The sequence below is a fragment of the Andrena cerasifolii genome, chromosome 10, assembly GCF_050908995.1.
Source record: "Andrena cerasifolii isolate SP2316 chromosome 10, iyAndCera1_principal, whole genome shotgun sequence".
In the NCBI taxonomy this organism is placed as follows: Eukaryota; Metazoa; Arthropoda; class Insecta; order Hymenoptera; family Andrenidae; genus Andrena; species Andrena cerasifolii.
Window position 1 is genome coordinate 6,345,227 of NC_135127.1, and position 25,270 is coordinate 6,370,496.

The following is a 25,270-nucleotide window of genomic DNA, read 5'->3' on the forward strand; positions in this document are numbered from 1 at the left end:
GGTTTCGGCTCAATTGGAAGGCGCCATTCCGAAGCTTGTTGACTGCTTTGCATGTCAAACTCGTAAACCCATGTCTTATCACCAGTTACAATGCGTTTTATGAATGTGGGGTCGGAATTGACTCGTTCTAAGCGATTGAGTTTTTGCAGAAAATTCAGGTCTTTCGGCACTAGTCGAGCGGCAACGCGTTTCATGCCCAAACAATCGTTTAAAATGGTACTAATTGATTCGCGAGACACAGAAATTTCGGTGGCTATCTCTCTGAGACTTAAACGACGATTTCCAGCCACCATTTCCTTTACTTTAGCGATGCGAAGTTCAGTTGAAGACGTTGATGGCCGATCAAAGCGAGGCAAATCTTCCACCACGTCTCGACCGCTTTTAAACGCACTGTACCACTCATACGCGCGTGTTTTTGATAAAGTCGATTCACCGTAAGCCTTATGTAACATTTTCAGCGCTTCGGCACACGAAATTCCATTTGACAAGTAACGCTCAAACTTCGCGTGAGTATAGAGGACAGTTGTGCCAAATTAGCGACAAAAAGAATTTCAACAATCCCTTTAAGCGAGCTTTCTAAATGATCGATTCCCGGTACTTTTTTGACAGAATGTAAGTTCACCAAAATTGGCAAACTTTTTCCTATTGGCTACCTACCCCGAGCACGACGAGCTAAAGAGTGTCGAAAACTGGGGCGTTGATGGACTCGGCACGCTTGAAAGGGACCGTACACTTTGCCCGTTTTCATCGTGCAATGATCGAGAATAGGTATCCCACGCCAGAACTTTTAAAACCTCTCCCGAGCTGAACACGATTTTGGGGGTGCGGTGGACCGTTCATCGCGCACAGATTCGATCAAAAGAGGTCGAGCGAAACGAGGGTTTCGTGGTCAACTGTGTCACCCTCTCTAAACCAACCGTACCAAAATCTGTCTCCCTCTCGCGTGCCAATCTTCCTTTTTCGGTAAAAAGTCAGCTACTACGGAGAAGCAAATTTCACCTATCGCAGTTTCGCTCGCTGTGGTATACAAAGGCTGACATTCAAAGGGAGATCGTTCGCGAGACGATTCGACACTCGACAGGTCAAGATTTTCTTGCGAGAGCGCCAAACGTGGAGGAGGGCACGAAAGACTGGGTGCAAACGCGGCGGAGGAACCGGTGATTACGTCGGGAGTGTAGACCCAGTAGCTCTCGGAGTATGGGCCAGTGAAGGAACCACGAAGGAGAGCGTACACGCGTGGGCGGCTGAGAGAAGGAAAGGGACGAAGGGGAAGAAGAGGCCGAGGAAGAGGAGAAAGATAAAGAGGGGCAGAGGGGAGAGCGAGGGCGAGATGGGCATGAAAGGAAGAGGAGGAGACGAGGAAGGACGTAAAACAAAGTAACGACGAAATGCACTTCCCCCTTTACGCCGTGGCTGGGCGCTCGCCCAGGGGGAAACGTCGAACGAAACGTTAAAAACTGGGAAGAGGAATGAGAACGCGGGGGTGCTAGGTGGTGGCTCGTCGGTCGGTAGGGTCGGTGGGCCCCGCGGAGGCGCAAGGAGGCGGAGGGTGGCTTTGCTGTGGCAGCCGGGCCACCCTGGAAGGGTGCCGGGAGGTTATGACAGCCGAGGTATTGAGCGGATCCTTCGTTAAAAAAACGAGAAGCACCGTGCTGAGGCGCGTGGGACGGAGACGGAGACGGAGACGGAGATGGAGATGGAGAGAGAGAGAAAGAGAGAGTGAGAGAGATAGATAGAGAGAGAGAGAGAAAGAGAGAGAGGTAGCGAGAGGGCTGGAGGCCGAGAGGGAGAAAACGAAAGCGAGCGAGGGGCCGAGAGTGAGCGGGAAAGGAAGACGAAAAAGGAGGAAGAGGAGACGCGGCTCAGGGTGGCTAGAGGAGGGAGAGTGCGAGAGGGAAAGAGTGTGCTGTGCGACTGCCGCCACCGCCGCCGCTCGCTGTTGCTGCTGCTAGAGGCGGTAGTGGAGGTGGTCCAAGGGGTGAGACCAAGTAACCGAATCCAACGCACCCTTGCCTCGCGCCCATTGCCTCCCCCCGACCGGGAAAAAAACCGAGTGCACCATCTCTCCCACTTCTCCTCCTCCTTCTCGACCACCCCTGACTGCTCTTCCTGAAGCAGTCCTCCTACCCTTCCGCCTCCGCCGCGCCGCGCCAAGCCGCGACGCGCTTCTATCTTCCTCGTTCGCGATCGAGTTCCTTTCGCCTCGAAAAAATTCTACGACTTTGTACGACGCACAGTGGGGAAATTTCACGATTTTACGGCCAAAATCGCAAAAATAAATTTTTCAATTCGACAAAATAAATGCAAATGTCAATCGAACAACTAATATGTACCAATTTTACTGTTAAATTTTTAATGCAAAGCTCGTATAGACTCGCAAATGTTTATGTTTGTGTGAGGTTAATTAATCCAGACTTTCGATTTTCTTCAAACACTTATATTGTGTTATCCAAAGATCTGAAAATAATTTCAAGGCATGGATTCAATTCCTGGTTTTTGTTCTCAAAATAATTATGTTTCGGTTTGTAATACGTAATTTATACAATTTTTAAAGTAGTGTTTTAGAAGTAACCTTTTCATGTAAAAATCAATTTTCAATACATAAAATAGTTATCAATTCGATAATATCCTGCAATTACTTTCATTCCTATTTTACGTTGACATTAATTGCTAATAGTTGCTAATCTTGTAATTATATGCATTTTTTTAAACACGATCCAGTGTGTCTTGTCTAACATACGATATAACTGTGACCGAGACTGGTTCACATGTCATACATTACAAACCTTTTTATTCTTTTTTAAATGATTTTATTCAGCTTCGATCCTCTGTTTGATTGTTTGTAAATTATGTATGTTTGTTTGTCGTCAGAAGCGATAACCCTTCTGCTGTGCCCTGCTGCACTGTAGCAGAGGCACGCTCTAACAAAGAATGAATATAGTTCTTCAATTCATATTTGTATTAAATTTGTAAAATTAAAAAATTTCATGTCTGTAGTTTTGGCCATAAAATCGCAAAATTTCCCCACTGTGCGACGGCGCGCAGCCATCGTTCGCCCCCGTCGGAGACGACGTCACAACTTCTTCCACGCCACGCGCAATAGCTACCTAATTAACTTTTCCAATTCGTACGGAAATCCTGCGGAACAATATCAACTAACCTTCTATCTACACACGTAAGATCATATCGATCGACTCAGGGAATTACCCGGAAACGCGTTTTATTCCGCTTAGAATGAAACGACAAAGACGAGGACGACCCATGGGCGGACAATTCAGATCACAAATCGACCAGACGGTTATCTGGAAAGTACGTTGAAACCGCGGGTACGTCGACTCGAAATAGACAGAGCGCTCGAGATACATACTGCGAAGCCCGCCGTGGAGAAGTAGAAAGAAAAACACGGATGGGAAAGGCCGCGTAGATGTAGGTGCTCGACGAGGAGAAAAAGAGGAGGGAAAGGGCGAGGGGGGTTGAAAAAAGTGGCGAAGAAGGTGGGACAGGGGAATCGAGACCGTTTGTCCGTGGACGGAAATGCAGGCTGGACACGGAACGACGGAAAGCGAGGCGAGTGTGTGCGAAGCACTCCCCGGATTCGCGTAATGGGAAAATCGATTAGGAACCGAGCGAGTAAGGTGACCGTCCAAGACGCACGGATACCTACGTCGCGGAAAGTTATTAGCTCTTCCATATCCGAGGAATTAAGTGACTCGCGAGAAAAAAAAACAATCCGCGTTTCTGAAAGTCTCGTCGCAGTTTAAAGTTTATGGCATGGTCGAGTGGACCGGAACATACTGAAAATCGAGACGAAAAGCTCTGACCGTGAAATACTTGATACAGCAGAGCTGAAGCGTCTTAGAACTCCGACTACTCCAAGGTACTCTAGGAGTCTAGCACATTTTTCCCTCGAGCAGCGTGCTCGGGAGGGTTCAATGACATCGGCAGAAGCTCCGTCACGCGTAGACGAGCACCGCGCCGAAATCAGGCCGTCTAGCAAAAGCTGTCGCTCTTTCCTTCCACTTACTAGAAACGGCTGACGAGAAGACGAGGGACTGGGGGAGAACCGGCCATGAATTGCCTCCAATTACCTTATACTTTTGCGCGCCTTGGAACACATGGAGCGGCTGTGGAATCGTAGAGCCGAAAGCTTCCGTGTGTTTCATCGATACTGTTCGCGTAGATTTACCTAGGACCTAGCCGAACAACTAGTATCCAATCGATCTTGCAGCGTCAGTGGTATCGGCGTGCTGGCTCACGGCTGGCTTCAATTCACCGAGTGGCGTCCGTGCGCGAATGGAATATCAACAGCGCGACTCAAACGCTTTTAACGAACGACACCACCACCACCACCACCACCACCGTCGCTCCGATTTTGATCAGCTATCTACGCCGTGTGCCGCGACGACGAAACACTATCGATCATGTTCCTTTTGACGAGCAGACGAAGATCGATCTGAGCCGCGAGATCTACTTTCCCGCGTTTGTACCGGCGAATCGTCAGCTAGCAGAGAGCCGTGTTACTTTCAGCGGATCGATGGTGCACACGCGGACGTTGCGAAATTCGCGCGTCAAAACACACCCTCGAAAAAGAGCGCGGAGAGGGGCCAGGAGGGTGCAAAGGCTCGAGAGGGAAAGTGTCTAGCCGTGAACCGTTGCAATCTCGTTCGCGGCATTAAGATTTAAACGCGATCCCCGTACTTTTGTCCTGGAAGAGCCGTGTGCCGTGTCGGGGCAACTATTCTCTCTCCGTCACCGACCGCTACCCCGCCCGCGTCCTACCGTTGCCACGTGTAACCGAGAGTTAGCCGAAAGTTTCTTCGGAGAGTGGCGAACCGAGAGAAAGAACGTAACGCGGCTAGCAGGGAGAGCGAGCGGGCGCGATCGAGCGTGAAACGGAGGAAGCGAGAAAGAGGGAGGTCGAATTAGAGGAATTAGAGGCCAATCAGATGTTTGGTTTTCGGTGGCAGAGGGGATGTTGGGCGCGCTATTAGAGCGAATATGTTGGCGACGAAGTCGATGGAGCGGACAAGTTTTGCGATGAACGCGAGAGAATCAAGGGGCTGGCAAGATGGGACAGGGGCGTGAGGGTGGTTGGCGGGGGTGGCGCGAGGATAGAGGCACCCGAGAAGGAAGGAGGTGAACGACGGACGAGAGGGGAATAGGGCAAGTAGAAAGGACGAGGGTGTTCGCGGGGGCGGATGAAAGGACGCTTACCAGCTACTACCTATTGATCGCCAATTCTTTTTCTCTTGTTGCATATTAGGCGCACTCTGCCTCCTCTCTCTCCCTCTCCCTCTCCGTCCCGCTCTCTCTCGCTCGCTCTCTCTCTTTCTCTCGGCGGTGCGCGCTCACCCACCCCCTCGCCGACGTAGAGCGCGCGAATCCGCCCCTATAGCTACCCTCCGACCACCCTGCGCGCCTCTTCCTCTTTCTCCTGTTCCTGGCCCCCCGTTCTCCTACTCCACCTGCCCATATCGCGTCACCGCGCGAGAGTGCGAGCCGCCCCTACTACACCTTCCTACCTACACCATCGGCTCCAACGTTCTTCTTACCGGCAATGTTTCATTTCGAGTAGCGCTACCCCGTCTATTTCGGGGTGGGGCCTGCACCCTTTGCCCCTTTCACGCAGCAGTTTATCAAACCGTCTCGCCCTATCAGCTGTCGCTCTGTCGGCCGACCGCGAGAAGAGGATCGAGGATGATCGACGATCGACGAGCGATCGATCCCTCGGAACGCGAACGCCAGATTCAGGAGTGGCTAAAGAGTAACGACCGTCCATTGAATTGTTTCAGATAACGTCCGCTGAACTTGGCTCGGAACAAGTCCCCCGCGAGAAGATCGGCGGGGTGAGTTTGGAAGGCGGAATCGGTCGGAGCGAGAGGAGACCAGGAAGCTAGAGGAAGGAAAAGAGAGAAGACACGTCGGCGGCGACAGACTGCACTTTCGCACTGCTCAGGGCGCAAGCGCGCACGTGTGTTGTGCGTTTCGGTGCCTTAACCCTGTCTCAGCACGAGGGAGTAGTCGTTTCTCCGCGTTCCCATTCCTACTCGAGCAGCATCGCCGCCGTTGCCGCCACCGTTATCGCCACCGACACCGCTATCGCTACCGCCACCGTCACCGTCGCTGCCGTCACCTCGCCATCTCTTCGACGCTTGCGAACGAGCGCCGCTGCAACAGCCGACGTAACGACGCCGGCGACGACGACAACGACGAGGACGAGGACGAGGACGCGGGCGAGAACGAGGACGAGGATAGCAACGACGAGGACGACGACGGCGACGACGACGACGACGACCGCGACCAGAAGGAGGAGGAGGACAAGGACGAGGACGAGGACGATAACGACAACGACGTCGACTACGACGATCATCGGGCCCCCACCATTGGCCCCCGACGACTTTGGCCATTCCTGGTGCGCGCTACGTCACGCGTGACGTCGCACCCGGCACGCACATTAAAGCTGCAGTGTGCATACGCGACATCCAGCCCCCTCGTACCCTCCTCGAGGACGCCCCGCGTTCACCGCGCGCGCTCAACGACGGCAGGGAAACAGCAACGATCGCGGTCGCGGTGAACCAACCACGATCCAACCAGACCAACGGGGGGTGGCCGAGAAAGCCGGTCAACCGAGCCAGCAGGCAAGAGCAAGAGAAACAGAAGGCCAAAGACGACGAGCACGAGCGCGAGCACGAGGACGATAACGACGGCGGCGGCGGCGACGGCGACGACAACCACGACGAAGACGACGACGAGTAGGGAAGACGGCCGGCGACGGAGGGGGTGGATAGCCACGCGGGAACACGAGGCAGGCGCACCCGGCCGGCACGCACACATACACATACTAAGATGTGATTTCAAAAATGGCGGAGTGCCCCTATGCCCGCTGCATACAGGAACGCAGACACATCCGACGGGAGCTGCTGCGATGGACAAAGAATATGGTCTTCGTAGTCGGTGAGTGAAATCCCAATCGACGATACCTACGTATCTCTTTCAGGCCGTACGCGTTCCACCAGCAGTTTCGGTATCCTTTTTTTCTTACAAACGTAAACTGCAACCAGCCGGATAGCAAAGTACCTTGATCGTTACGAATTTTTAATCGCAAATGGTCCTCGCGTACTTTCGCGAGCCGCTGCTCTACGTTCCTCGTGGCGAATCTCCGAACGGTGTCGGGGATACACAGATGCAAGAGCACGAGTTGACTATCTGTGTGTCGATGTCGAGAGAACCAGAGCGAGAGAGGGGGGACGACGAGGGTGGGAACGAGAGAGACAGAAGTCACAGATGGGGGTGGAGGGAAAGATAGATAGATAGAGAGAGCGAGCGTGAGAGAGAAAGAGAAGTGTGTGTGTGAGAGAGAGAGAGAGAGAGAGAAAGAGAGAAAGAGAGAAGCAACGCCGGTGGTGAGACCTGTTGCGAACCGAAACGCCGAATCCTGGTTGACTGTGAGCCAGGCGTGACTCCTACTCGTGTCCGTACGTTCAACAGGGTGGTTGCATGCTGTCGAGAAACATAGCGATATTTCGCGCGTACGCCTCGGTTCGTGCGCTCCTGAATTTTACAATTTTTCGCCTCTCTGTGTATCTTTCGAGCAATATTCTCACCGCGGTCGTTACGGCGGGAGAAAAAATTCAATATTTCGGAGCAGGGAAACAAAGATCGAACCGTCTCACGCTAGCTCCGTGATCACTTATCGTTAATCGTAAGTTTCGGAGGCGCGTCTCGCGAAAAGTTGCAGGGGGGTTGCGATTCCGAGAAATGTCGGATCGGGCCGCGCCTATTTTAATTAGGCCAGCCTAAGATTCGGTCAGAGTAAGGAAGAATGGCAAAGCCTCGGCTCGCGTATCACCCTTTAGCACCCTTGTACGCCGGCGCCTCCTCGCTAACACCACCACCACTATAGGGCTGTTCGAGTACTCGAATATTCGAGTAGCTTGAAATGCGGACCGAGCCGAAACTCGGTTTCCGAGCCGAGCCGAGTACTAGAATAGAACCGAGCAACTCGAAAAAAGCGAGCAACTCGAATAGAACCGGGAACTCGAATTTTTCCGAGCGGACCGAAAGTACCGAACAGTCCGGTTTGTCGAGTAGTTTGAAGCTTGAATGTTTCGAATATTTTAGAATATCTTTATTTACTGGATAATGGTTCGTAATTATTATTATTATTATTTCGACTTTATTACTCGTTAAACAGAAATATAGTACATAATGAGAAAGTAAGATACGAGTAAAGGCGAGGCCGCAGCAATAATGTGAGTAATTAAAATGTAAACTGCAAACGAAAATATTCTTTAACTGTTGAAAATAATTTTTCGCGTATGTACGATTTATTAATATTTCTTCTTGCGTTTTCCTTTATTTTTTTTTTTGCCTTCTCCGTATGGGTTATATTTCTGTCGAGTCACTGTTCACAAAGGGTGTTACCCGTTAATGAAGAATGAATAAGTATAAATAAATCAAGAATTCAAAGAGTCAAAATTAAGATTATGGGTTTTTCCATGTGTGTCTAGATGAAATCTGAATGTTTGCAAAATATGACATCTGTACGCAGTGTAGTTTAGAAACAAAGCGAGGTGGCAATTCATGATGTGCCAAAGTTTTTGTTGGACATTGCCCACTACTGAAGACGCTGCAGAATTCGAAAACGTGGAAGACTTCGAGGATGAAGTTAATGAAAATTTTTAAGAAATTAATCTCCATACTTTTCCGTAGAAAAATAGTTACTATTATTTATTCCAAGTCTTAAGTTACCTACTATTTTCATATTCAATTAATATTTTGATAAAAGTTTCTTAATGAATGACTAAAGAAATAAAAATGAATTTTTCACAGCTGGAAAAACGTTAATACTGCTGTGCTGTAATATCAGAAAAACTGGACATATCAGGGTTTGCCATCTGACCATGGAAATGTTTAAAGCATTGGTAATGTAATCTCACATTAATTGAATAAAGAAATTAAATTTGGAAAACTGAATTATGCGAGATCGATATGCTTTAATAATAATTACGTAATAATAATTACGAACCATTATCCAGTAAATAAATATATTCTAAAATATTCGAAACATTCAAGCTTGAAACTACTCGACAAACCGGACTGTTCGGTACTTTCGGTCCGCTCGGTACTTGCGGCCCGCTCGGTTTACTTCGAGCCGCTCAAAAAAATTCGAGTTCTCGGTTCTATTCGAGTTGCTCGCTTTTTTCGAGTACTCGGCTCGGTTCGGTTCTTCGAGCCGAGTCAGGCTCGGCTCGTATTTTCCGCGTACTCGAACAGCTCTACACCACTACCATCCAGCGGCATGGTATACATACGTGAGTGAGACGCGCAGAGAATACTGCACAAGCTGCGTGCCTTGACCACAGACAACCGAGCGATCCCGGCCGCCGCCCGAAACCTTCTTTTCTTCTCCTTACTGCCTCCCTTCTTCCTCCTCCTGCACCCTCCTTGCCCCCTTCCCTCCCCCACCGATCCACATCCCTCTGTTGCCCGTTCGCCGTCGCTTACGCCCCCACCATTGTCCTCCTACACTCCCTCTTCTCTCCCTCCCTGTGCCTTCGGGCTAGTCCGTCAAGAGAAGAGTCCTCCGCTACTCGTAGAAGGCGCGTTTCCACGCGCGCTGCTGTTGCGTGCACTCGCCGTTACGCTTCTTCCTCCACTTTCGTAACCTCACCCTTCGTCCCTCCTCCTCCTCCTCCTCCTTCTGGTCCCTCCTCCGCCCCCTCCAACCCCTTTCGCGTTACCTTCATCCCCTACGGCCTCTCTTCGCTCACCCTGCCTCTCTCTTCTCGTTCGCGTCTCTCCTCATTTCGGAACGCAGCTGCGGCTGGTGGTCGAGAAATTTTCGCGAGTCTTTCCCTCCATCCCAGCTCCCGCGACCCCTCCCCCCGACCACCCACACCCACCACCATCCCTCGCGACCAATCCTCCCCCGCTCGCCCTTCGATTTCCTCCCTCCGGACCCGCGTTTCCGTCTTTTTTTCCCTCGCGATCGGTTCTCCTACCCCCGTCGCGAAGATTCTAAAAAAGAAGGCGGTAGTGGCTCGTTCGGGGCAAGCAGAGAGGAAGAAAGAGAGCGAGCGAGCGAGCGAACGGGGGACAAGGAAGACGGAAACGCAAGGGTGCAAGGAGTGCGAGCGAGAGCCGCGTGTGTGCGCGTTAGACCTGTGCCGGCGGCGTACTCCTCTCGAGACTTCCATGATCTTCGGAGATCGACCAGTATGCGTTCGGGAAAGGGTGACGGAGGGTAGCGGGCCTGAAATCGAGTCTCGTTCACCCACCACACCAGAGTGCCTCTAGTGCCAGCCTGCATCAGCGTCGGCATCGGCATCTGCACAGTGCAACGGGGCTTGTCCAGCTACGCTCCGGCAACGTGACCGCGAATAAGACCGAGAAACGAAACGGCCGGGAACTGGTGTGTCGGAGTGTTCGCACAGTGCTCGGACAAAGTCAAGGTGCTGGTTCGCGTCGCGATTCCGTGAAATCGGCCGCAGCATCGTTGCCTGTCGCGCGATCAATCCCAATCGCGACCTGTTACGTTGCACGTGTTGCTCGGACGGCAGGTACACGCGAGATGATCGATACCGGCCGCCGACGCGGGGGATTTTCGAAAATTTTCCAGCGAGGAAAGCTGTCGCGCGTCACGTAATTCGGGATCAGTGGATTGTTCGTGCGCGTAATCATCGTCGGGATCGCTCCGTGCCCGTCAACCATGGAACTGGACGTAACGAAGCGATACACCTTCCCACCGACCGCGATTCAACCGTTCCAATCGATGCCCGGCGCGATACCGGTCCGCGAAAGTTTCGCGAGTCGCGACGAACGGCAGTAACAATGCCTGCATCCTCGCGAGGACGTCGAACGAGGACGCACGACGGAGGACATTGTTAGGAAACGAGAAGACGTAAACGCAGTACGTATGCACAGAGATTCGAGGTACTCGATGCCCGCTGGGAATCGCGGTGATCGGCACGAACGCAGTGGCTGCACGCGTCCACGTGTACCACTGGAGGTGGTACGTTTGCCAACGCATCTCGTGGATGCTTGGAAAATCATAGGCGAAGGCTGCTTTGCACGCGCGCCTATGAAACCGCTGGTACGCGTGCATTCGTGCAGGACCCGCGGACGAATCGAAAGGATTCGACGAGCAGAAGTCTCTCTACGCCCTTGTTGCACGCTGTTGCGTCGCCCAAGAGACAAACGAACAGTTTCCAGGGCACAGAACAGTTTTCCGCCCTTTTCTTCTGCTGCACACCCACACCCTTAGAGTCCGAAGGAAACGCTCGCCTCCAAGGCGCAAGCAGAGAAGAAGATCTGGGTGCCGAGGGAGGCAGGGGAAAAGGGGAGGAGTGTTCGGGTGGGTGCAGTTACTGCTGATCGTTAAAAGGCGCATAAAAAAAGGTCGCGAGAGGGGAGGCGAGAGGAAGCAGCGCGAGAAGTAACAATAAAAATTCGTGGGCATTCGTGTTTCGTCGCCGAGGTAGCAGCGAGACGTTCATGGGGTGAAGTGGCGAGAGGGGGTGGAGGCAGGGAAGGAGAAGAAGCAGCAGCTGGTGGGGAGCAGGGGGAACACCTCCACCTGGAGTAGGAGGGTCAGGGGTGATCGGGGCGGCGAGGGAGGCGAGAGGGTGCAGTGGCGGCGGTGCAGGCGCAGCCAGAGGGTGGCGGACAAGGGGGCTGGAAGGCCGTGGGGATCGGGAGGATGGAGGTGGAGGATGGGTATGGCGGAGCAGGGTGCGTAATGAAACGATATTGAGTAGCCGTGGTAGGGAGGCTGGTGACGAAGGGTGGGGGTCGTCTTCAGCCCTCTCCGTCGATTGACCTCGCTTCGACGAGGCGAGACGGGGTAAGCCGCGGAGGAAGGGGTGAGACGAAATGAGACGAGGCGAAACGAACGGTGGGGGTGAGAGTGGCACACAGGGGCGGACGCGACGAGAAGAAGGGTGTCTCAGTGGGGGGCGAAATGCTGAGCGATCCTACGTGGCCTACCGAGTAGGGAGGACAAAGTTAAATTGACGAAAATGTGCGCGACTCCTTCTTTCTGTCCTTTGCCTTTGTCCACGCTCCTCTGCCGAGCGATGCAACGCCATCTCCCAAAAACTTCAAAGAGACATTAGCACTTGGAGGAGAAAGCGAGAGGGAGACAGAGAGCATGATGCAACGAATCGCGCTGGAAAGTGCAGGCTGAAGAACGACTTTGTGGTTACCGCCGCGCGGAACGGCCGCGGCGCCCTATCCAAACGACTCGATCTTCACCGTGAGTTTTATTTCTGCCGGCCGCGCCGTTTCATATCTCCCCATTCTTACGCGGAGAGTTACGAGAAAAAGTGCAACGACTTCCACGGCTCGGAAATCACCGGGTCGATAAAGAATCTCTAATTTCGCGGATCACGAGTGAAACTCCATGATTTATCCCCGGAATATGAATTCATTTTTCTTATCGAAACAATCTTTCTTTCTTAATATCGTCCGCGAAATCTGTTAAATGTTCAGTCTGGTAAAACTTCATTGGAATTACGCCCAATCCTGAGCAAGAGAATTCATTCGCGGCCACGTACTGCGATGTATGTATGTACAGTGAGCCACGAAAGTATTTGAACGCTCGCGATTAAAACTGTACGCAATAAAAATATACATGTTAGACTTAAGTTCCAAAAGTAATGTTGTAATTACTATAAGACGTAAGTATCGAGATTATATACACCAAATTTGAAATGAATCGGATAATATTTGTAGAAGTTATGGAACATTTATTGTAAAGATGTACTGAAACAGGGTCACAAAAGTATTCGAACGGCATTAATTATACGCACCTTATTTTATTTTAATATTTATTTAGGCCACCTTTGGCTTCAATTACGCTTTTCAGACGTTGTCGCATGCTTTACACTATTTTTCAGTCATTTTAGATTCGATAGAATTCCATACTTCAAAAATCTTTTGTTTTAGTACGTCTTTCGATGTTATGTCGTACTTTTTTAATCCCCTGCCGATGTTCGCCCACAAATATTCGACGATATTAATTTCCAGACTTTTATGGGGGTGTATGTAACCCATGCGGTGTATTATACATTAACCATTCTTGCACAATTTGGCCGTATGCTTGCGGTCATTGTCTTGCTGGAAATTAAAATTTTCCAATAGCCCCAATTTGGTCGCACTTTCTTCCAAATTGGTTTTTAAAATATTTAAAAATGTACGTTTATCCAAAATGTCATTCCTAAAAACGAGATTATCAGTGTCGCTTGCAACCATACACCCCCACAACATCACGGAACCACCGCAGTACTTTACAGTAGGACGTACATTTTTAGTATTGACTTCTGAGTTGGGTTTTCTCCAGAAATAACAACCTCCATCCAAACCAAATATATTTTTAATACATTATTAATACAGTTTTGATATATTTGGGTCAGATGGAAGTGGTTATGTGTGGAGAAAACCCAACTCAAAAATGAATACTAAAAATATACGACCTACTGTTTAAGTGCTGCAGTGGTTTCGTGATGTTGTGGGGGTGTATGGTTGCAAGCGACACTGGTAATCTCGTTTTTATGAATGACATTTTGGATAAACGTACATTTTTAAATATTTTAAAAACTAATTTGGAAGAAAGTGCAACCAAATTGAGGTTATTCAAAAATTTTAATTTCCAGCAAGACAATGACCACAAGCATACTGCCAAATTCTGCAAGAATGGTTAGTGTATAATACACCGCATGGGTTACATATACCCTCATAAAGTCTGGAAATTAATATCGTCGAATATTTGTGGGCGAACATCGACAGGGGATTAAAAAAGTACGACATAACTTCGAAAGACGTACTAAAACAAAAGATTTTAGAAGTATGGAATTCTATCGACTCTAAAATAACTGAAAAATAGTGCACACCATGCGACAATGTCTGAAAAGCGTAATTAAAGTCAAAGGTGGCCTAAATATTTATTAATAATTATTTTAATATTTATTAAAATAAAATAAGGTGCGCATAATTAATACCGTTCGAATACTTTTGTGACCCTGTTTCAGTACAACTTTGCAATAAATGTTTCAAAACTTCTACGAATATTATCCGATTCATTTCAGATTTGGTATATATAATCTCGATATTTGTGTCTTAGAGTAATTACAAAGTTACTTTTGGAAGTTAAGTCTAACATGTATATTTTTACTGTTTACTGTTTTAATGGCGTGCGTTCGAATACTTTCGTGGCTCACTGTAGGTACACATACATATTCGCGACCTAGCCTCCGTTTTCAAGTACGAGAATAATATGACGCGCAAAGGATTCGACGAGTATAAACGTTTTAGTAAATACTTTTCGTCCGCCTAAATGCCGACTGGAGGTCGAGCGTCGCGTAAACAGTTTGGAGAATCAACAACGGGCTCGCATCGAGGCTGTTTTTTAAAACCCGTAAAATGAGTTAATACGCGAATGGAAGCGCATAATAATCCATTAAATGATCGCGCCGGCTGTCAGATAATTATTAAGCTTGGCAGAAATTAATATCAATGAACGATATTAATGGTCATTCTTGTAAAATATAACCAGCCGTGCCGCGACGAGCAGTCGACTGGCGTTAGTTGTAAAATTCATGCATGTACATATGCGCACCTATATATCGTGCACCGGTAATTTTGTCCCCTTTGTACTTGACAAATTATCTCTGCCGCGATGCGATTCCTTTTTCGTTCTATCAACTACACCCCCGAGCCACCTATTCTACGTATCGTTCAACCGTATGTACGCTTTGAGAGAGCCAGCAGCTTCCGTACCACGCGACCACAGAAATTCAAAATGTCAAGCTTTTTAATCCTTTCACCGCTAATGTTGTATCTTTTCGCGAGAGGACCTATCCATCCACCTCTATTCACATCGGAAGTACGGTAATTACGTATTTCAATCAAGATTTCGTGAAAAATACCGCTGTGAGTCACTGACTCTCAACTACCGATTCGCGCGACCGTAGTCTGGATAATTCGCTATAAACATAATATCCATTCACTCACCACTGCCCAGTAGCCTCGATTCTTCCGCTGGATGCTCTGCCAGATCGTTTGATGGGGTGAATCCGACGAATTCGCCAAATTCGAGTCCATAATCCATGTCCAAGTATCTGCCGGAACCGTAGTCGTCACTTGAGAATCTCTCGCCCGTAAACCAGTATCCGTTGGCGATCATATTCCACGCACTTATAATTCACAAATTTTCGCACTAACACACGATATCACGAATAAAATGATCCCTCGTTCGCGCACGTATTCCAAATAGAGATCGCACACTCTTTCGCAGTGTGGAGAATAAATTCCTAACCAAAACGCGGAGGATACTCGCGATTACTAGGGTGACCGTACCTAATATCGCCCATATTCCTAATTTCCCCACTCGCTATATGTATCTCGCAAAGTAAGCACTAAAATTTATCGGTTAAGCACTGAATTAAGTAGTAACTGAACATATCTCGGAAGACAAATGTCCGTTACGACTAGACGCCACGCCATTTTGTCCGGAACTGATCGGTGGGAATTCGTCATCGTCTTCCCGCGCTTTAGTGTGGTCACATGACCAACTAAACTTCTAAGCATATATACATGTAAACGTTTACCACTATGCGAGTCAATAGAGCAGTTTTTAATTATTTAGTTTCACGTATGTACTTACTTTTAATAGAGAAAGCTTGACACATAAATTTAACGCATTTAGTAAAATCAGAATTATTACAAGTATTGATAACTAACGGTAAAATGTTATGTTATGTGTAAGGCCAATGACTAACCGCGTAATAGGTGTAGGACGAACAGGTCGCGACGTGTTTCAGATGTTTAGACTATCTTTTAATCTTGGTCAGTGCCGAGAAGGTTGCGTTCAAACGTAAATAACGACGTAATTCTTCGAAATAACCTCCAAAGTTTTTACAACAGCGACATAATTCTGCTGCACTTTATACTAGAAGCGAGCAAGGTATCCAAAGCACATTTTGCCTGTATACCTACTAAGTAGTCATATAAGCATTTCGCTGTGTTGATCTCACACGAATATTACCTTGTTTGGCACTTGAATATCCATTATGTTATACATCGGACGTACGATCGGTTATTTCATTCTTTGTTCGGAAAAACGAAGTGACAGTGACACAGGATTACGTGTTGTCTGATATTCCAGAATAAGCATTTCGAAATAGCTCTACGTCGAAAATACACTGGTCGAAATAATTGTACGGAACTGGGCACGTTCTGCGCGAAAACTAACCTCACTCTGCAGCATGGCGTACATGTATAAATTGAGAAATTAGCCAGCCCGTCACACATGCCTCGATTATTTTTAATGCTGTTCAACGGGGTAAGCAACGCATTCATACATCTCCCGTTAAACGACACGATTCGCGAATCAGCCGTTATATCCACTGGCAAAAAGGATCGTCGAAACGTTAAACGGATGACGGATGGCGATCTGATGCGTTTTAATCCATCTTTTTCGACCATCCGTCGAATTTGATCTCTGCACAACTGTATGTACTTGATTGCGACGTAAAAACGACGGTGCTACTATACGTTTTAGTCCGTTTTCAATGTTAGTGCCGGTACACGAGGCTACGTACGCGTGCACGTGCACGTTGCAAACGCAGCATGTGAAGTTAGTTGGCCTCTTTCTCTCCCTCTCTCTCTCTCTCACTATCCCTGTCTCGTTCCTTTCGTTTCCGATTCCCTTCTCTGAGCTTATCTTCCTCTAGTCTCCGCGCACGTTGTCGCTTCTCTCGGATTTCAGTTTCTATCTTCATCTCACATTCGATATACCCCCTGCTTCTGTTCCAAAGCATTTTTCTTCTTTCTCCCTTGCTGCTAGATCTAATCTCTTCATCCTTTCTTGCGATCGCCCTTGTTCTATCTTCCTCCTAATCGTTTCTACTCGCAGACAGTCGCCTTCTCCATATACGTATGTATATATCTAACAATAAGATTGCCTCAAAGCACGTAATACGATCCGGAAGGAGTTCGTTCATCCGAAAGAGATGAGCCGCCGATGTAGGATAAACTTGTCGTAGCAGTCTTTCTTTTCTTTCGCGTAATCGACTTTGAAGATGCACCGTCCAAGTAATTGGCGTGTTTGGATCGTGCCACGTATTTTAGGCCGGCCTGTATACACTCGACTTTTCGTCCTTGCTCTTTCTACCTCTCTCTCTCTCTCTCTCCTTCTCTTGCGATTCATGGCTAAGCTCGCGTCTCGTGACGACGATGCTCCCTTCTAGCCCGCTTCATTCGCCGTTACCGTTCCGCTATCAAGTGAAACTCGATAAACCCGACGAGTAAGCGCGCGTTAAAACATTGACGACGTACGAAAACTGCAAATTATACCGTGCCGTTCGAACGTGCGCGTGGCTGGTTGGCGGTTTTCGTCGATGCAACGACGGGAAGAGGATGTTAAGGTGGTGATATCTTAACGCGACCGTACCGATGTCCTTCGCGCTTCCGGCTTCGCGCGTTCCGACTTCTGCATTCCGATTCGCCAGTGTCACCGCTTCGTCAACGATGAATTTAACGTAGCCCACACGCCGCAATCTCGCGATGCAGCTCTTCTCTTCCCGCGGGTAACACTAGACACCGGGGACCGATAAATGGGTCAGAAGACGGCCGTACGCCTCGGTGTCTGATTACCGCTGGTATCGCTCGACGAATTAACGTAACGTCGAAAGTACAACTGGATGCGCGCCCCCTCGATAGCGGCAGAATCCTCCGGCCGCGTTCGGAAGTAGCTACCTATGTACGTTTTGCATTCCCGGGTCTCTTTAACCGGCTCTGCTCGAGTAACTTTGAACGCGAGCACTATGATTATCCAGTTCCAACCGTTGGATAATATCTCGCGCAGCAAGTTTCTCCTATGAAAGTTATTTTCATCGGCGAGGAGTACCTACCGGTAAGTTCGTGGGAATTGTGTTGCTCTCCATTCGGGAAAAGAGGCGGGAGGGAAATGTCCGATGCCTCCTAGCGTTTGTTGTCGTTTATCGGGTTTACGGTTACCTAGAGCTCGATAGAGCGGTCCCGTTAAAGCGTTTCGGTGGATCGGGGAGCCGCGATTCTTGAAATTTCCAGGCCCTCGGAGGAGCGAGCGCAGCGGCCGGAGCCGTAATTTCGCATTGTTCAAGTATATTATTTCATTGCACGATATCGCTCCATTAGTTCGACCCGAGCAGTGATTCCCGAGGTCATTATACTACCAGCGGAGAATCGTCGAGAAAGAGTGAGTGGCACGGAGAAGAGGCGGTGTATAGAGAGGTATATAGACGAGAGACAAAGTGAGAGAGAGAGAGAGAGGGGGGGGAGAGAGAGAATAAGGGAAAGGAGAGGGAAGGAACGTGAGCGTGAACGAGAGGGAGAAAGAGAGATGGAGGAACGAAGAAGAATGGTCCGCGAGGTCAGCCCACGTTCGTACCTACATATTCTCACGTAGATCTGTGTACGTACGGAGTACAGACACGCGTGCACACCTTGACGAACATTGTTGAAGAAAAAGAAGCAGTCGCTCGATAATACATCGACTGCCTAGCGGCCGGTACCGCCGGCCTGTCGGTTCCATCGAATGGAAAGGGTTGAAGGACAAAGAGAGGGAGACCAGAAATTTCGGCAGCTGGTACTTTTGGTTAGCATTGCTTTCATTGTTCGTTTATTCTTCCGTGCTTTTGTAACAGCCTTTGGCGGCTGGTCCCTTACCTCTTTCTTGCGATTCCTCCATAATTTTTCGTCGCAACGGTCCGTCGAGGCGTCGAAAATACCCGCGGCAGCTCGTGCGATATTTTCTCCGCCTGGTTCCTGACAACGGCGCGCTGATTAAAGCTTGCGAACGGATACGCAGGCGAGAGGCGCGAGCGCGCAAGGTTTTGTCAATAATATCCTTTAGGCGTTAATACGTTCGGGAGATTAACAAGTAACCTTCGGGGGCTCTATCTTTGGCAGGCATCGTTTCGAGATCTTAATGAGGCACGGCTGGGTTCCATGCCTTGTTGAGAGACAAGTAACGCTCCGAGTATTTCGACATCCATCGCGTTCTCCGTCCTTTGCTCGCCTGGAAAACCACTAACCGATCTCTCGCCGGTGAATGGGAATCTCGCGATCGTGCAACAAAGCGTTGCCGATAATACTCTCGAGTAGGCGGCTAGGAATATCGCTTTTTTTCCAGCGGGGACGAATGGGGAAAGAGACACTCGAATCGCTGCAACGAAACGAACCAGTGGCGAGAGGTCGCGCGCGGCGCGTGGACACTGGGTCGGTGCTCCGTTTGCCATTTGGTGATTTTCGGCGGTGCCGACGCGGCGACCTCGGTGAAAAGCATAGGTTCCGGCTGGCACGAGGTCGTTATCGCAATTATTTCGTTATTATCGTCCCAAAGGCTGAGCGGCGCAGGCGAATCGCAGGCGAGTTTCGGACAAAGGATAGCCTTGTGCGTCGTGAGAGCCAGCTGCGGGGCCCCACCATGCCCGGCCACCCATTTCCTAACCTTCTACTCTCGTCTAAACCGGATTGCCATTGGTCGAAACGGGCCGACGATTAGTGACGGGACCAAGGGAATAGCACCAAGACTCGGGACTGTGGGGGGAAATATAGCTCGTGCGCTCCGATCTAAAATTGCGGCTCCGCCATTGGTCGGATGGGCCCCGAGGCCATTCGATTTAGAATTGAAGAATGGTGCCGCTATATCCTCGGCACACGGAGGACGCCCGTGGAAAGTAGATTCTCCGTCGTTCTCTCGAATCTTCCTCATCTTGATTCGCGATTTATCAAGAGAACGAGCAGCACGATCGCTCCGGGGACCTCCGCGAATTTTTCTTCTCCACCGCGATTCCATTTGCCATTATCCCCGGGAACATACTTATATATAGTCGCCCCCCCCCCCCACCCCGACATGGCGCGAAACTGCTTTTCTTCTTAAAAAATGAATTTCGGAGCAAATCCACTTGTATGCTCGCGCGCGAACACTTAATCGCGGCGAACACCCGAAAGAGCACGAGGAAAGGGAAAATCGTTTTATACGCCGTAGAAGTTCCTTGATGCCAAGTCTGCGTCATTGGTTTAATCCCGGGCGTGGTCATCTGCCCTACTTCTTCCTCTTCTTAAATGGCACGCCAGATAAGATTGGTTCGGCACCTCCTGCCTGGAATTCCATCCGCAGCCGCGTCAACGGTCTAATCACTTCTGGATTCGATCAAAGGCTGGAACTTTGCTTGCAGCGGATAGAAGAATCGAGTCGAGTAGAATGGTGACCGTTCGGGCACAGACACCCATGCTCGTTTCGCGACTGTTTTTCTTTTTTCCTATCGCGTTCGCTGGCATCTCGCGCCACTGACTACTTAGCTAACCAACTAAACAAGGTTCCTCGGAACGCGTTAGCAAGTTTAGACACCGTGAACGACGAGACAGATCCGTCCCTTCCGATTCGGAGCAATTTACGTCATTAGGAGACGCCTTGCAAAAGACATTCCGTCCGAAGCTGTTCCTCTTTCTTCACTCGGTTGCTTATACCGTTGCATTTCGCTGGGGATAGGTTCATTCATTTGGAAATCCGGATCCCGTGTTTCGCCGCCCACTCCGCGGAGATCTCGGTGAAAGGAAAAAGCGCGATTACTACCTTTCCTACCGGATTATTCTCCCAGAGCCCATTGATTACATGCAAGGTCGATGATGCTGCAACCACTAGACGCGGATAGAGATAGACTCTGGCAGAGTTAATCAGACCTTTCGACGAAAAGGGGGGTATCTTAGCCGCGCGTTCACTATCAAATGTCCATCGACTGGAATAATTCCTTCTCGCAGGTATTTCTTGATGAGACGCACAGTGGGGCTAAAGACCCTAAAAGTTGGCATCAATTCCTAGTCGTGAACACTTGTGTTAATTAAATAACTTAATCAAAAAACGATTATTTCAAAGTAAATAAAACAAAAGATTTCTCTGTTAAACTTATTTAATACATTTTTGTACATATTTAATAACACAATCTGTGAAACCTTTTTATTTTTTTTTTATACGGCAATGCAGGGATCGTGTTAATGATTATGTGAACTAGTATCACTGTCATCATGTTCATTATCAGGCTGCAACGGCGTAGTATGATCATCACAACTTATAACTGAAGGCAATCATAAGTTTAAAGCTTCTTTGGGCAGAGATTGACGATTTTTGGGGGGTAATCGACTCTTGCTGGTTACTACGGGATCTGAACTTAATAAAAAGTGATTTCAAATATCCTGATTGCAAAAAGACAGTATTTTCATGAACTCGGAACCTTTTTGAATAACTTGAAATTTTAGGGATTCGAGCAAAATCAAGCAGAATCTGAAAGTTAATCTCGATTCTTTGATAATCAGAGATGATAACTGTGCAAACAACAATGCTTGATCTGACTTGGAAGTATACTAAATGTTTAATTGTTTGTGTAGTTAAATTGGTAATTAAGGTTATACGAGGTAATTTTGAATTAAACTTTACGAAGGTATTATTGCTTGCCGCAAACGTATAACAACAAAAAGTAATTAAATAAACACCTGAAATTGACGTCTTCATAGCGAGACAGAAGTTTATAGCACAGAAAACGCAAAAAATAGCTACACAAAATCGTTTGATAAATCTCTTTGAATAAACATGTAATGGAGTTTCTGCAGCTAACTGTTTTTGACCGACTCGGGTAAAGAAGGAAGAGTTGTAGCAGGCTGTGGATATAGGTTTTATTGCGCGGACATATTTCAATTATACCAGGGATGAGAAATCAGATATGTAAATTCTTTTGTGATTCGATTTTTCGCCAACTTTTAGGCCCTCCCACCCCACTGTGAGTCGCTTCAAATGGATATTAGCATCCTCTAATCGTGTTCCAAAGTTTCTCCACCTGTTTCTTCATGATAGCGCTCTTCTGCCTCTTTGGCCCGTTCGCGGCAGTAGGGCCGTGGACGAGCTGGATTTTACGTCGCCGAGAAACGAGGCTAAATTTAACGCGAAATGATGGTTTTTCGCCCAACGATCGCCTTATTGTGGACAGATTCTGATGAGTCACCGCGCAGCCTTGAAATCTGCACGTTCCCGCGAGATGATGATTCGTCTAATTGTTGCGGTTGTCTTGGTGCATGCTCGGCTCGATTACGAAGAAGTTCGAGGTTCCCTCGATACAGCGATTAGCGTGCTACGACGATTGCGTTGTCTTGTGCAACACGTATTCTCCTTATCGATGCATTGTTAAAATCAACGAATGACCAAACACTCTGGTATATCAGCCCGCTGGCTAGGAAACATACGCGCTTTCGGTCCATGACGTTGGTCGATCATATTTCCACTGCGATGACGCATCGCTGGAGGAAAACGATCGAACTTGCTCGCATAAAGTGCCGTAATTATTGCGGCAACGTCTTCTTAGACAGGCCGCGCATTAGCTAAGTGCACGCGCTTGAAATTCACGAGAGGCACGCGTGTCGCGGCCGAAAACCGTTCCGAAGGAGGCCCAGAATCGCGCGACGGTAACGCAGCTGGTTCGGTCCCCGTTTAAAGTCTGCCTGTACAAACTCAGCCCTGACCGTAATGCTTGTCATACGTTTTTCTGACAGCCGCGCGTGCAAGCAGATACGTCGCGGCGGCCCGGCGACGCTCGGCGCAGATCCAGTTCGCGTTTCCGCAAACTGGCATTATACCTGTATTTGATAAGCTGCGTGGAACTAGAGCGTTTAAATAATGGCCGTACGGACGGCGATGGGCTACGTTGGGGGCGTCGCTATTCGTTCGAAACGTTCGACAAACAATAATAATTTATTCAGATGTTTTTCATTGCGCGCGCTCCTTTCGCAGCCTAGCCAGCGTTAATTCGCTATGTCCCCGATCGATGCTCGCCAAACCTACATGCATACTATTTTTCATGCCGGTAATTGCCGTTCGCATTAAATTTTCGTCGGCGCGCAGCGATGCAGGGCCGCGCGTCCATTTTCGTATCCGCGGGCTCGCGTGGAAGAGAGCCGCGAAAGAAAAGAACGTAGGAGCGGAGGCAACCAATCGGGTGTTTTTTCTTTTTTTCCTTATCAAAAAAAAAAAAACGGCGCTAGCCGCGAGTAAGGGGCGGGACCAGAAGGCGGGAATTCCGATCGCGCGCAGAATCGGCCGCATAGATTCACGCGAATTGATTCGGAGCGCGGTTGAATTTGTAAAATTTTCGGCGCCCGCGTTCTCGAGAGGCAACGCTCGCGGCGAGCCGGGCTCGGCTTTAATCGGCACGACTGTCCTACGTCGGCTGGCCGGCAAAATCAATTCGGCGAGAAACAAAGGCAGGCAGCCATGAAAAATCGCCTCCGCGGTCGATCTTCCCGCGCACGCGAATCCTACGTACACATGCGAATATATTTACGTACATTCGTCGGTCGGCATGTGCTCGGGGCACACGCGACGAACAAATGGCGTGACAGTTATGGTGCATTTGCGGGACGCGTGCCACCGTACCGGGTGTCTGCTTAGAATCAATTGGCGCATTCGAAGCGGGACTACGACGAGAAAACGGTGTTCACGGTTCGCATCGAGTTCGCGCGATAGAGAAGTTCCCGTGGTCCCCTGGCCGAAGGAAATGGCGGCGCCGATTTTTCAGCCGATCCGCGAGTGACACTTGTCGCGTGTTTTCACGCTGTCACGCGTGGCGCGCGGGGTACGTCTCGTCGCTTCGGAACGGGGATTGTCGGTTAGTTTCATCGCGTCACAGATCGCAAACGGAAAATGAACGCGGCTGGAATTTACATTGGAACTCGATATTCCGCGTACGCGCTGGATATTTATTTCGGGAATTAATATCGGGTCGCAAACAGTGAGATGAAAAACTGCGCGGAACGCCAGGATATTCGCCGAGCCGTGTGAATCTTGGCTGGCTCGGATCCTTTTGTTGCCACGCTGCTGGCAATTAGGCGCACGCGTACGTCACGTCGCTACGATAACATTCAGCTATTCGGCCTTTGGATAAGGAAGCGGAAAAATTCTGTTATCGCCGCGTCTATTCGTCAGCAAGTGCGACAAACGCATACGAGGTCTGGATCCGGCGATTCGGCCACTCGCAATTAGAACGCTCGCGGAGCAGGATTTCTATGGGAGCTGGAGAGAAGCGGTGGACGCGATACAACGATTCGCGGGGGGAGAAACGGGGGAAAGATTACTAAATGCGTTCGTAATGCGCCGGCAATTTAGCGTGCTGCAATTCTCTTGGTTGCGAAATTCTGCCAGATACTATGGACGTGCGTGTTACCGCCGTGTCCTTCAAAAAACCACCACGTCCGGTTGGTTTCTCGAGCATGCGATTTTGGTGATTCCGACATCGGCGTACGTTATGGGAGCTATCGCAGTTAACGGATCTCTGTGTGCACGCGAGAAACTCGCTTTTCCACCGGCCCAAAACCACGCTCCCAGTGTAGGGGAGATCGGGGCTAGTTGACTAATTTTTAACATTTCTAATTTTTATGAATAGACCATTGGTATTTTGTTGACTTGTTGCACACCAAAAGTTTACAAATTTCATTAGGTATACAGGCTTAATGTTTAAAATTGTTTTAATTGAGTCAAGGTCGTAGTTTGTTTTGGAGAAGTGGATTGGAGCAGCTAAACTCTTTGCCTCGACTGCATCTTGAGGATAAAAAGTGGAATTTTTAGTGGTATTCCTGTGCTTAGTCAAGTAACCCCGTCCGACATTGTCAACATGTTAAGGGTCGTACGTACAAAACCTCCACGCACCGGATAAAATAAAATACCCTAAATTATAGTCAATGTATCGCGTTTCCACAAAATATTCATGAATTAACATCAAGCAATACTTAGTGGACAAAAATTCATAAATAGTCGAAACAAAAATATTTACTTCTCGGCGACCGTTTTAGATTTTTCATTCTCACTGATAGAACACGCAAGTTTATGTCCCGGTGACGCATTAAATGGCGAGCTGGTCATTCATGTGCTTCGATATCGCGAATCGCAGCATAATTTATAACGTAATACAACAATTAAAGGGAATTAGTTAACTAACCTCGTCAGTCAACTAGCCCCGGTCTCCCCTACGCTTACACTGCTCGCAATGTGCCGCGTTTACGCTGCTTCAGCAAGCGGGGAGGAAGACGGTTGCGTGGGTTCTGACGGAATGATTTCCATCAGCGATGATCTTTTAGAGACAAGTACTCGGCAAGGAATCGTTTCCTTCTGAAAGGTGTGATGTTGCGGTAGCGTAGACGTAGGCTGGCTCGCGAGGAAGCTCGCGATGGTAAGGGTGAGCATTCG

At 48.9% G+C, this 25,270-nt stretch overlaps 1 protein-coding gene and 1 long non-coding RNA gene across 5 annotated transcripts in view; one reads left to right on the forward strand and one right to left on the reverse strand.

The window, feature by feature from the left end:
* The window catches only part of LOC143374037 (uncharacterized), a 135,755-nt gene extending 120,425 nt beyond the window's left edge, over positions 1-15,330 (reverse strand). Inside the window, exon 1 of the long non-coding RNA XR_013086598.1 lies at positions 15,013-15,330. This is a non-coding gene — a long non-coding RNA (uncharacterized LOC143374037). The remainder of the gene's footprint in view (positions 1-15,012) is intronic.
* Eip93f (Ecdysone-induced protein 93F) overlaps positions 1-25,270 on the forward strand; it is a 73,573-nt gene that overhangs the window by 36,522 nt on the left and 11,781 nt on the right. For all 4 annotated transcript variants that reach the window (XM_076821778.1, XM_076821779.1, XM_076821780.1 and 1 more), the window contains exon 2: positions 5,793-6,954. In XM_076821778.1, the coding sequence (XP_076677893.1) occupies positions 6,861-6,954 (94 nt within the window). In that variant the 5' untranslated portion in view covers positions 5,793-6,860. The remainder of the gene's footprint in view (positions 1-5,792; positions 6,955-25,270) is intronic.